This window comes from Periophthalmus magnuspinnatus, chromosome 20, assembly GCF_009829125.3.
Source record: "Periophthalmus magnuspinnatus isolate fPerMag1 chromosome 20, fPerMag1.2.pri, whole genome shotgun sequence".
Classification (NCBI taxonomy): domain Eukaryota; kingdom Metazoa; phylum Chordata; class Actinopteri; order Gobiiformes; family Gobiidae; genus Periophthalmus; species Periophthalmus magnuspinnatus.
Window position 1 is genome coordinate 27,231,183 of NC_047145.1, and position 13,609 is coordinate 27,244,791.

The 13,609-nt window shown below is 42.0% G+C and overlaps 1 protein-coding gene across 1 annotated transcript in view; it reads left to right on the forward strand.

The window, feature by feature from the left end:
* The window catches only part of LOC117388169 (cadherin-10-like), a 174,167-nt gene that overhangs the window by 40,453 nt on the left and 120,105 nt on the right, over positions 1-13,609 (forward strand). Inside the window, exon 4 of the mRNA XM_033985643.2 lies at positions 6,697-6,816. Within this exon, the coding sequence (XP_033841534.2) occupies positions 6,697-6,816 (120 nt within the window). The remainder of the gene's footprint in view (positions 1-6,696; positions 6,817-13,609) is intronic.

Consider the following 13,609-nt stretch of genomic DNA (forward strand, 5'->3'; position numbering starts at 1 on the left):
TTTTTTCAGTGACAGGAAGGAGCTCATTGGTCACCTATGATTTACAAATACAATCACAATTATCTCATCTTAGATTAACACAGTTTAGTGATTTGCCCATTGATTCTGCAGAAATCTGCCTTGAATTTCAGTCTCCTGTGATTTTTATTTATTTATATATTTTAATTTTCTGATATAGATGGTGCATGTATGTCCCAGATTGGCTAATCCACCTGTCAATTACAATTTGAAAATGGGAGATTCATGTATTCTGGCTAATCCAATTACAGATTTCCTTACTAAAACATGCGTAATGTTATCTTCTTCATGTAAAGGGATTAGTTTAGTGCCATTCTGTGGACCATTCTAGGCAAAGTAATGACATCTCCTTGGAGACAAGCAGCAACAGTTGCATAATACACCTTAAAAGGTGAGTATTCTGTATTCCAAGGAAACAGGACAATGGTGAAGCTGTGAAAGAAAAGAATGTGGCTTGACAAAAAATGCATCTCCTCATGTTATATGTTTAAGATAAAGTCAGATATGTCCAGAGTGGGACGGTTTGGACAGCACAAAGGAGGGAGAATATGGACATGGCACAGAGGACACATTGTGACTGCATGGGTAAACAGATAGCGAGATGAAACTTTTTCCACACAAAACAGCTTTCACAATTTAGCAATGTTATCAACTCAAAACTATCCAAATTCAATCTCACCACCTCATCTCTGTATCACACATCCATACTGTGCTCAAGCCGTCCTTTTTTATTTCTTTGTCGGTCCGGGCTCATTGGGCATTCTCCACGTGTTTGCCCATTCGCACTTTTTAATATGCTGTCGTCCTATTGAGCGTTTAAAATTGTCGCAGTCTTTCCCAATTAACGACTTGCTTCATCGCACTTCCACTTTATCCCATTCAAAACAATATAAATAAACCAATTGGGCTGAATACTAACACGGCTTAAGAATACAATGCATCCAGCCTGAAATCAATCCGCAATTATAAAGCTGTGAACTCAAACATGCCTAGTGATCAGGGACAAATCAAAAGACATTATTCTCTGAGAAGCATTTTCAGAATTCATATTAGAGAATGGTTACATAGGCAGTTCAGCAGTGGATGCTCTGGGGCCGCTGTCTGTGGTGCTGAAAGAACTCACTGGCCTCTTGTACTGAAAAAAACAAAACAGATATGAATAAATAAATAAATAAATAAATAAATAAATATATATATATATATATATATATATATATATATATATATATATATATCCAAAGCAATTATGGGGTTTGCTGATAAAATGTGATTTACATTTTAGTTTAGTTTCTTACAGTCATGTATTTCAGCAAAATGCTTCTCACCGCAGTATATATTGTATAAACATCTCTTGAGGTCAAAATATGTCCACTCATGCATTTTATTATGTGTGCATTAGCATGCTAGTTGTTGTTAAATTTATTGTGGTGGCAAAACTCTGCTCTGATCTCTGAGAGTTGTGAAAAGAGCTTATAAACCCTTTGTGGTGATAAATTAAGATGCTCAGAATGCATAAGATAAGTGTGGATCACTGCAAACTGTTTAAAATAAACTAGTTCCATTTTTCATGTTTTTAAGACTGTGGATGGCAGGTACAGCACCTACATCATCATTTGTCGTAAAAGAAAAACATGATTTGAATGAGGCTAGAGGACTGATATTTGAAGTAATAGGGTTTAATACATTCTATATGTACCTAAAGATAAAACAGGGACACAATGAAAATCAGGACCAAGACTGAACTGTACCCACCTCATAAATGTCAGTACTTTGGAATGGTTGGAAATGGTTGAGTAAAAATCCTGCATTAAGCATAGGGTTTTCAAAGGGTGCTGTCCATGGTGCTGAAGGAACTCAATGGCCTCTTGCACTGGAAAACATTACACAACTGTACCCCAGATAAGTTTCTATAAAATGTATTTGTTTTCATTTCTGTTTAGAGGAGATTGGTACATTCAGTATGCACCTAGAGATCAAACAAGGACTTTACAAGAACTAAACCAGGTCTTCATTTGGTCTAAACATAATCAAAACCTGGACAAAACCAAGAATAAACTGTACCCAAATCATTAAAACAATCTTTGGGTGGATTTAAAGATGGTATGGGATATCAGCTTGAAAGGTATCGGTTCAGGTTCAGCTGATATCTCATTTCAGACTATGAACTAGTAAAATAAGATGATATATTAGCCAATATTTGCCCAAAATGTATCACAATATTAAACTTGCATTTTTTTCAAAACTGTTCTGTAGTTACTTTAAATGATCAATAACAGTATTTAAGGAAACAAATGATATTTTCAGTCCCTGCTCTAGTATCGGTTGGTATCAGGTTTTGGCAGATACTTAAAGTATCAACATCGGTATCGGAACAGAAAAAGTTGGATCAGTGCATCCCTGTAAAATAGCACAACACAGTATTATGTATGATGTTTTTTGTGCTCTAAAATTTTAGTAATACATTTTACCTAATGCCCAAGGAACAAGGAAGACAAACCTTAAAGACTTTTGATGAAAATAATTCAAACAATTTTTTCCCTCTGGCAGATGATCATTTTGCTTAGACCAAGTGGAACCAAATAATATCAGTAACAGCACATGCACAACAGCACGTAAACACAACCCCACATTACTTCACTCTGCTGCTTTTATCACTGCAAACATGGCTGTGTCTGGGTCTTTTGGCTGGCTGCAGTGCCTGCATTGGCTACATTGGCTGCATTGGCTGCATTGGCTGCATTGGCTGCATTGGCTGCATTGGCTGCATTGGCTGCAGTGGCTGCCGTGACTGCATTGGCTGCACTGGCTGCACTGACAGCATTGGTTCGGCTGGCCTCTGCTCTTCTTTGCACTCGTTTTATAGACTGCAGGCCTGAACACACTGGTTAATCAGACCAGTGAGCTGTGAAAAGTCAAAGGCGCTGGCTAGCTTTCATGCCATCAGCGTGCGGGCTAAGTGGGACAGATGTGCATGCCTTCATTTGTATGCACCGGGCATTTGAACCAAACAGGACACCGTAGAGGTCTCCTGAATGCCAAGGACGGCATTAGCAACAATATTGAGATGCTACGTGGATTACTGGACTAGCAACAGCCACTGCAATGATATAAGTGCTATAGCTTCAATGTTAAAGATTTAAAGAACATTTTAGCTAAATTAAATTGTCAAAATGCAGCAAAGAGCAGCATTAAATTGGTCAAATAAAAATTTAAAATCTTAAATACTGTATGATTTTAAATGTATAGGTGCTGTTCCTGATTGAACTAGTTCATTTTAAACAGTTTGAGGTAGTCCAAAGTTATTCCTCAGTTACCTTATGCATTTAGAGCATCCCAATTATTCACCACCATAAGTTTATAAGCACTTTTCACTCTTTTTGGAGACAAGAGTAAAAAAGAGTTTTGCCATCACAGTAATGCTAAATAAATGTGCATGCTAACATGCACTTCCTGATTCTCTGACAATAAATCGCTGTAGATGGAGACATAGCACAGCAGACTTATTTTGACCTCAAGAGCTGCTTATGCAATATATGTGTACTGGGGCAGCACATACTGTATTTATATATGGGGGAAAAATCTGATCCAGGCCTTCCAATTCACATTTTTGTTCAGAACACTTGGAACATTAGCATGTAATCAAATAGTTACAGAGTTTAAGTAATATGACAGTTAACATATTGAACAAGGCTACTATGGGTTTTTTTTGTTTTTTTTGATGGACCTATTTTCCCTACTTCTTAACTCCATACTGAGTGGCAGCAGCATAATTAACACTGTCCCCGAAATTAACATAAAATGAAGAATGCATAAATTCATAAAGTCTCAAAGGCTATTAATTAAAATTCAAGTAATCAGCGACAACAATACAAGAGGAGAGTCATAATATTTAGAGCCCAAGCGCTGAAAAGGAGAGATGTGGCATGTTTCAGCCTGTCAATCCAACCAACGCAGGCTCTGTCTTTGAAATATGACGCTCTAATTAGCACCAGGCCTGTTCAATTACTATTTGACTTCTTCAACATCTTGGCACGTTTTATGAAAATGCGTTTTGACCTGTTTTTACTGTATTTGGCAGAGAACTGAAAGCAGCAATCAGAGAGTGTTTGGTCTTGGTCTGGTGGTTAAATAAATTACCTCAGAGAATCACAAGTTGGTGAATCTGCTTGATAAAAAAGATAGTAACTGCAGGTGTAGGATGTGGCATATTGCACAGTGATTTAAAGAGGGGGTATTATGCAAAGTCAACTTTTCTGGAACTTTCTGCCATGCTATAACATTGTTCCCTCATCAAAAACATGCCTGAGAGATTTTAGGTGTCATCCATGCATGTTTGAGTAATCTAGTGATCTCTCCCTGACACTATTTGAACCCTCTTTACAGTTAGCGGTACAAGCCTGTCTAACACTCAGTCGACAAGCCTACGTCACCCATCCCAAACAACAATTCTTCATAAATACACAAAAGCAGGATACAAAACAATATACTACAACTTCACAAACCTGATGCGATGTGTAGTAGTTTCATTAGCGGGACCCACGTCCATTGTGCACTCTGAGAGAGAGTGAGGGCAGAGCGGAGCTCGGGATATAGCAAACAATAAAATGTAACAGGGTGATCTTAATATGTTTTAGCAGTTAATGCCTCGTATTGTCCAAAGAGACCGTCCAAAATGTTGCTAACCCTGATATAATGGTATTTTATTCAACTTTGGCTTTAAAGGTGCACTGTGGAACTTTTTTGTTGAGGAGTCTACTCCTACTGCGGAACATTCCAGATATCGCAATAACATCTCCATGAAGGTAGCAGATGTTGTATGACAGGTTACATACTGCATCTTTAAATTAACTTTACATAACACATAATACATAACAAGCCACCTCTCTCTCTCCCCTTCATCCTCCAAGGACAGTGGTCATAAGCCCCACCCTCTGCACTCTGTTGCCATGGTGACTGTGTTATTTATGTCCAGATTGAGTTTTAATATCACTCTAAACCCACAGAGAGAGAGTGGTGTTTTGTGTCTGTTACAGAGGTCATTGTACCCGGCACTTAAAAGCCATCCATCAGGGCAGAACACATGCTTATAAAAAAAACAAACAAAAAAAACAAAACTCAGTACAGCTTATGTCAATGCAGCTCTTTTAACTGTTTAATCTCTGGTGGCAGCAACTTCTTCAGCCACAGCTGCCCTGAGGTTGAGAGACAGAGATGTGGCTGCCAATTTGCACCAAGGGCCTTTCCAGTCACCATAAATCACTCATTTATCACATATTTATCTGTTAACACAGGGCAGGTGCTGTGTAAATGGTGAAATGAGTGACAGTAGTGTCTCTGTGCACCAATGTGTGAATGTGTGTGTGAGTGTCTGTGTCAGTGGGTGAGTGGTGCTTTGATGTAAAGTGCTTTGAGCCTTGAAGGTGGAAAAGTGCGAAATAAAAATGTGACATTTACCATTTATTTATACATTTTTTTTTACAATGATCATGTAGTCGAACCTGTCAAAACACACAGGGGGCAAGTATGGAAACTTAAAATGGAATGTGGATCCTAAGCTGAACTTATCTTTTTTTCCATCTATTTTATATTTGAATAACATTTAACACATTTTCAATTCAAGTTTATTTATATAGCACATTTAAATACAACTTCTGCTTCACATAAAACTCAGCAAAAAACAAACATACAGATAACACGATACACAGGAAAAGAACAATAAAAGTGGACTTGGGTTGGTGGAATAGTGCTGGTGCTAAAGAGTTATCACGATTTCACATCAGTTAAGTAGCGCTGACTTAAACAGAATCCCTCAGCCTGTATCAGAACATGGACAATTCTCTCCTAAATGCAGGGACAAGAAAAACAAAATAACACAAAACAAGGCTTTTTATATTTAGTCTAATGTGAACTACAATTATGTTAAGTATATTTTAGTGAAAAAGTGCTCAGACGTGTCATGTCCATTTTAAACTCAATGATTGACTTTAATATACTGATTATGTGAACTCTTTTTCTTTTTTCGTGTGTCGTAGTCAGACCTTGCTCCACACATTTAAACTCTCTCCCTCTCTCCCTTTTGTTCCCTCTTCTCCTCCATTCTCTTACCCCATTTCCCCTCCTCTCTTTCTTTTTATCCCCCCATCTTCTCCTCTCTGTTCCTCCCCCCTCCCATCCCTTATCTCACTTTCCTTTCCTCTTTCTCTCCTTACTTACTTTCTCTCCCTCCTCCTTTCCATCCCTCCATCTTCCCTCTCTTTACTTCCCCTTGCTTCTCCCTTTTTATTTTGTTCCCTCCCTTTCTCTCCCCTTGCTCCTCTTTTTCCCTCCCTCTCTCCCCCTGCTCCTTTCTCCCCCTGTTCCTCTCACCCCCTGCTCCTCCGTCTCCTCCTGCTCCTCTCTCTCCCCTGCTTCTCTCTCACTCCCTGCTCCTCTCTCTCTCTCCCCCTGCTCCTCCCTCTCTCCACCTGCTCCTCCCTCCCCCCTGCTCCTCTTTCTTCCCCTTTTCCTCTGTCCCCAACTCATCTTTCTCCCTCTGTTCCTCTCTCCCTACCCCTACTCTTCCCTCTCCCCGGGTCCTCTTTCTCTCTCTCTGCTCCTCCTTCTCCCCCTGCTCCTCTCTCACCCCCTGCTCCTCCCTCTCCATGTCTTTCTCCATCCCTCTCCTCCTTCTCTCTACAGGTACGTCTGTAGTGACCATCAGTGCCACAGATGCGGATGATCAGACGTATGGGAACAGTGCTAAGCTGGTCTACAGTATTCTACAAGGGCAGCCCTATTTCTCTGTGGACTCAGAAAATGGTGAGTTACACAAAACTCACAGTTTGTTTAGGTTTACAAACTGATCTGTGTAGAGTCAGAGGCAAAGAGAACATTAACAGAGGAAAGCATTTTTTCCTCTCCCAAATGTATAGATGTATGTTTAAGCATAGTGTAAAGTTTAGACACACTATCTCATTCAATGCTTTTTTTGTGCCACTTACTACTGTTTATATACAAACAGAGGTTAGTCGTTAAAATGAATTAATTTGCCTCACTTTTGCCACAATAACACAGCGGAACATATATAGCACATATGTCAAACTGAGGCCGGGGGACAAATCTGGCCCACGGTGTAATTATATTTGGCATGTGAGGTCTTATCAAATGTGCATTAGAGCTGGCCCGCAGGTATATAGTGCATGCACCACTAATGCTACAAATCCCAGAATGCTTTGCTAGTACGCTGGCATGCAGTGGAGACCAGCAAGTGCCCCTCCTTTTCTGTTGAGACTCATTAGCAACCAAGCTGCTGGTCACCTCGGCCAAATTAATTACTACAGAGAGAAAGACATAATATATTGTATTTATTTAAAGACAAAATTTATACTACTGATGTGTCTTTTACTTGAAATTTAATTTCTCTCTATTTGTAATATCAAGCTTGAGTTGTTATAGATTTTGTGTTAAAGTAAAACTAAAGTTTATATGAAATGGCTAAACATTACATGTCAAGTTTGGTCGTGAATTTGTCTCAGTTTTAATTTTGGTCCCTTGTGACTTTAAGTTTGACACCCCTGATCTATAGACATTGCCCCCTTTATACCTGGGGTTCTATTTCATCTCTTCTGACCGGCAGAGGCAGTGCTTCAAGCACTGAATAGTCACTCTTGCGCATGTGCAGGTTGAGAATTAATAACATCAAATTCACCCAGGACCTGACCCATGTGAGGCTATATAGTCATGTGACTCCGGATACTGCTTTGTACCACAATTGTTTTCCCACTCTCTTTGGTGGCAGCTTATTGCTCAGACTCCCGTGACCTGTGACTGGAATATATCACAGTCAGGGTAGCAAGTGCGATTCGCCCCTCAGGGGCTGCATAAGATGCACGGGGCTTAGCGAAGTGCCTCACCTGGAGCGGGTGGTTCCCTGACGCCGGTGAGGTGCACGTTTTTTCACAAAGATAGTCTATGGTAAGTAGTTTCTGCAATTTTTGCTGGAAGCAATACCGGGTTTGGTGGAACTGGTTTGTATTTGCTGCCGTTTTCGGTTCAGCTTGACTTTTGTGTTGATCGTTGCAGCATTCGACTAAACTATCATTGTACCGTGTTTGGTTCTTTAGCTCATTATTTCATACCTTCAGGGGCATGTTCTAATTTTACTAACACCAGCAGTGGTTACTGTTCACTTTGAGTTTGGGAGGATAATATAATTTAATTGTAGCCTACTACCAGTGGCGTTTTCAGCTCGACGTGGTATTTTTTTATCCCAGTTTGGCATTTCCTGCTTGACCTGATCTACCGTCAATTTCAATGGAGTCTTTGTGCTGTAGATCTTGCATGACCCCGCTTCAGCCTGAAGATGGACATAATTTATGGCCCTTATGTTTAGGTATGTACTATCTTAGGGAAGGTTTCACAGAGAATGCTTGCATGAATTGCAGCATTATGCCCTGCGTGCTGACCGCCTGGCCGCGTTTGGAGAGGCTGGGACCTTGGAGCCCTCTAATATACAGGACACTCAGTTGCCGGCGAGCAAAAAGGTGATGAGAGCTCTGCTGTTGGCGCTTCCCCTATTCCGCATAAGTGTAGCAAAGGGGATTGCTCTGCGGGATTATCCTCAAAGGTGGATAGCCTTACTTCAGAGCTCACTAGAATGAAAGCTCTCATTGAGTCCATGCAAACTTGGGATAGCGACCAGCGGACTGCTCAGCGGGAGATGGTTTCTGTTTATGAGGACGATGCCCTGTCTGTGGTGGCGTCAGATACACACTTGAACGACACTGACTCACATACTTGGGATGGTTTGGATGCTTGTTCTGACATATCAGAGTTGAGCTCACACAACTCCACCTGCTCTCAGGGAGATGGTTATGACTCAACTGCCTCCTCTATATGCGTGGCTTTTGCACGTTTACAATTGGAGGCACCGGCGGTGCAGCCTATGCTTCTAGTGCATTTTTTAGACAACAGGGCCCTGCATCTTCCTTTTTGGTTCCCCTCTTCTACAGAGTATATCAAGGAACTACATGCCTGCTGGTCGGATACAAAAGCATTTTCCTAAACCAATGTCTGATGGAAGGCTTCTTGCTGCCATGCAGGATGTGCCTAAGTTTGATCTGGGGCATATACCAGCGATTGAACCCGCTGTGGCCTCCCTTTCTGTGGCTCCAGATGAGGCTCTGAGACCCAATGACAGGTGCCCACGACCACAGTGCTGGGTTAGTGACAAATTGCTGTGCAAGGCTTATGACATTGGGGCACGCACGGGTTGTATTGGCAATTCCCTGTCCCATTTATTGTTGGGGTTAGCGACTTCACTAGAGGCTTCTAATGTCGAGGGTCTTCGGCAGGGCCGCCTTCGCGGGAAGCGACCCATTGCCCTCTCTGGTTCTCTCTGAGGGACAACACCAGCCCACTGGGTCAGGATGCACTGGCTCACGACTGGCCTCACGTTCTCCTCTATGCCTTTCCTCCTTTTCACCTGATTTATCAAACACTCCCGAGAGTTCTGCAGGAGGGACACAAGCTTCTGCTGGTTGACCCATTCTGGCCAGCGAGGATCTGGTTGCCGCTTCTGCACAGACTCTGTTGCAGCTCTCCAATGCACCTTCCCACCAGGACAGACCTCTTGTCCCAGCTGGGGAGACTTACACTGCATCCCCATCCCAAAGGCCTCCAGCTCTGGGTGTGGCCTCTGCAGGGCCCAGTGTTGCATTCTCAGAGTATGCTGGAGGAATAGGTCATACGATCTGTAATGCCTGGGCACCGCTGACTGTTGGGCACCGCGGCTGTGCACAAATAGGTGGAAGCTGTTTAAGGAATGGTGCAAGAGACGTGGACAAGATGTGGTGCTCTGTTCAGTCTCTGCTATCTTGGAGGTTTTATAGGAACTTTTGGATCGTGGTCTGCCGCCTTCGACCTTAAAGGTATATGTTCCTGCAATATCTTGCTAGCACAGTGGCGTGAATGGTAGCACTGTGGGCAGAACGTTTCCCGTTTCTTGAAAGGTGCCAGACGGCTTCACCCACCTACACGGCCAGTGGCTCCATCATGGGATCTTTAGCTGGTGCTGGAGACTCTGCGGGCTCATTCATTTGAGCCTATTGCCCAGGCAGACATTAAGTGGCTGTAGTTTAAAACTGCATTTCTCCTCACCATGGATTCGGGTAAATGTGGGGGTGAACTGCAGGCTCTCTCTGCCAATGAGTCCTGCTGTAGATGGCATGCTGATGGCTCAGGCGTAACTCTCTGGCCTAATGTCTCTTTCCTCCCTAAGGTGTTATCTTCTGCAGGTAATGCAGAAGATAACACCTAATACTCCAGTTCGCGAGGTTTGGCACGGAATTAACCACAGAACCTTTATGCCCTGTTCGCTCATTGGAGGCTTACATACAAGTTACAGCAGGTATGTGACGGTCAGAAAGTCTGTTTGTGTGTTATGCCAGTCCATGTAAGTGTTGGTCTCTTTCTACACAGCACCTTTCTCGGTGGGTTGTAGAGACCATTAAACATGCCAGTACCTCACAGGGGTGGCTGATGCCTGAAGGTGTGAGATGCCATTCAACCAGGGGCCTTTCTACCTCCTGGGCTGCTATGCATGGAGTTCCCCTGAATGTGATCTGTGCTGCAGCCTCTTGGACCTCACCCTCCACGTTTGCCAGATTTTACTGGGTGAATGTAGCGGTCCCCCATCCTCTGGATGGAGTGTTAAGTGAGCATCATGCTTCGTTATAAGGTAGGTTTTGCTTGACGTGGTCTGTGGATTCCTCATGACCATGTTTAAGCCAGTGCTTAAAGCACCGCCTCTGGCAGTCAGAAGGGATGAAATAGAACAAAAGTTACGTATGTAACTATGGTTCTATGAATCCTGGATGACCACCACAGGTCTCTGTCCCTCGGAATCCTCGTGCCCTCGCGAGAAGGTTAAGGGACTGTGCTTCCGGACTCACGTGACTATATAGCCTCACATGAGTCACCAGAAGGTCATAGGTGAATTTATTGTTATTAATTCTCAACCTGCACATGCGCAAGAGTGATCATTCAGTGCTTGAAGCACTGCCTCTGGCGGTCATCCGAGATTTATAGAATCGTAGTTACATATGTAACTTTTGTTTCCACTCCAAACATCTACCCCACAGTGCCCCATAGTGGCTGGAGGTGCACCAATGAAAGGCAGTCAAAATGGCTCCCACAACTGGTCTTGACATCACAGCTATAAGCCTGTAATATTTTATATAGAGGGGTAGCACATTTAAGCCACATATTTGTCCTCCCTTGGGATAGTCTCTGCGATGTAGCTATAATGTAGCCCTATTTTAGACCTGGTATTAGACCAGTGGTTCTTAACCTGGGTTCGATTGAACCCTAGGGGTTCGGTGAGTCAGTCCCAGAGGTTCGGAGGAGGTCAAGACACGCACCCGACTCATATGATTCGCGGACTGTGAGCGTCTCCAGACGCTGGCCGTGTCCTAATTCACAAATGCACCCTTTGCTGTGCCTATCAAACACTGCTCCCTCCAAGCTGTGCACGTGCGCAATTGCGCACTGCTGACACGGTCTCCGCGCAGAGAAAATCTGTGCTGCGTACAAAAAAATCGAACCGGAGTTGAAAATAAAATAAACACACAACAATTCATTCTTAGCTATTTTTCAGTGTGAGTCAGTGAGTGTGATCAGTGAGGAGCTGCTTCAGCCAGTTATGTGATTCATATACGTATTTGCGCATCTTATCAACGCCATTGACAGGCGTCCTCATGTCCCGCTCCCAATGTTTCAGCTGATGTGGCCGATGTGGAGTGAAGACTCGCTAATGATTCTAAGTGCTGTTTAACCCTTTAATGCTCCGACGGCCCGCCTTCGGGCAAAGATCCGCGCGTAAAATTACGCGCGCATAATTGCGTAATTTTACGCACTGTTTTGCAACAGTTTTGCGTTTTAAACATGACGAAACGGACAAAACAAAGGAAGTACGCGACCGAGGACACTGTGGATGTTTGTACAAGTTAAACTAGAGGCATCTCGGACCGGAGCGGTTCGTAGAACCGAGTGAAGATCTCATGGTGGACTCAGGAGTAGAGGACCTTATGATTTGATTGACTGGATGAAGTTCCTGATCGGTAAGTGTGGTTTATTCTGCTATTGACTTAATTGTGTGTCAAATGTGTATTATGTGTAATCATTAGCATTAGCTAATGCCAATCTGCGCCCCCCCTCCGACGACCAATCATTCACTCACACACCACTTGGGTGAAGTGTCTTGCCTAAGGACACAATGACAAAACTAAGGACACAATGACAGAAGTTGGTCGGGACTCGATCCTCCAACCTCTGTCACAGAATGACTGTCACACTGTCACATGTACAGTGTATTTTTAGTTTCCAGTGTGTGTTTGTTCACACAATAGCAGTGTGTGGTTTGTAAATATATAATTATTTTGACCTATACCACTTGTTCTGAATATATTTTATTTACAAAAACACATTATATATTGTGTTTTGATATGATATATAAATGTACAGTAATAGAGCAGCTGGGTGTGCAGATACAGATTCCTCTCAGTGTGTATTGGTCATTGAATACTGTCACTTCGAATACTGTCACTTCGAACCGCATAAAAATATAAAACGACATAAAAACGAAGAAAAGGAACAGACTTTGCTGTGAAAATGACATGAGAGTGGCACTTGCCAAGGGAAAGCCCTGCATTTTTGAACTGGTCTCTCAAAGGCAACAGCAGAAGTCACACTGATTTGCAGTAAATATTCATTATTATTGTAGCCTGGTGGAAATTAGGTGATGGGTGTGTGTTAAAATGTTAAAAAATAATAAATACCTTAATTACAATAAGTTCATTATTGGAATACATAATACAATAGAAAATTTAAATTATTTCAGTGTGGTAGTGTTAAAAAAGGTCATGTCTTTGTGAAAAGGTATGTATGTAATTTGTTGTGAGTTCATACATTGTATTGGTTTTATTCTTTGAACACAATGATGTTAATGCATGATTTATTTTGTGCACCAGTAAAACACACATATGGCTTGAATTTGAAAAAAAAAAAAAATACATTTTCAATAAAGAAGGGTTCGGTGAATGTGCATATGAAACTGGTGGGGTTCAGTACCTCCAACAAGGTTAAGAACCACTGTTTTAGACTTAGAAAAGCCCATTTTTGAGGTAGCATTTGGTGTGAAATGTTTGAAAAACATGTTATGTATAGTCCAAACATTTTAACAGGCATTTTAAGTTAACTTCACTTTTTTCATTTCAGTGTTTCAGCCAAATGTTTGGTTGAGATAACTGCAGATACAAAGATTTTTCCCTGTCTTCCAAAGAGATCCATTGAACTCAAATCCAGCCTGCTTATTACTGCTGCATAGGAACAATGACACATGTGAAAGTAGCTGTTAAGTTGTTGGTACAAGTACAAACTGCCTATTTCAAAGATGGCTACATAATGTTGCTCAAAAGCTTAAGTTGTTTCTGTCAAATCCTACATGTTTTTTTTTCTCACATTCACAAGTTTAGAGACGCCGGGCCACATTCTAACTCTGTCTGCTAGTAGCTTGTTTACATTTGTTCTGGGCCCTGAATGAGATAATCAATAT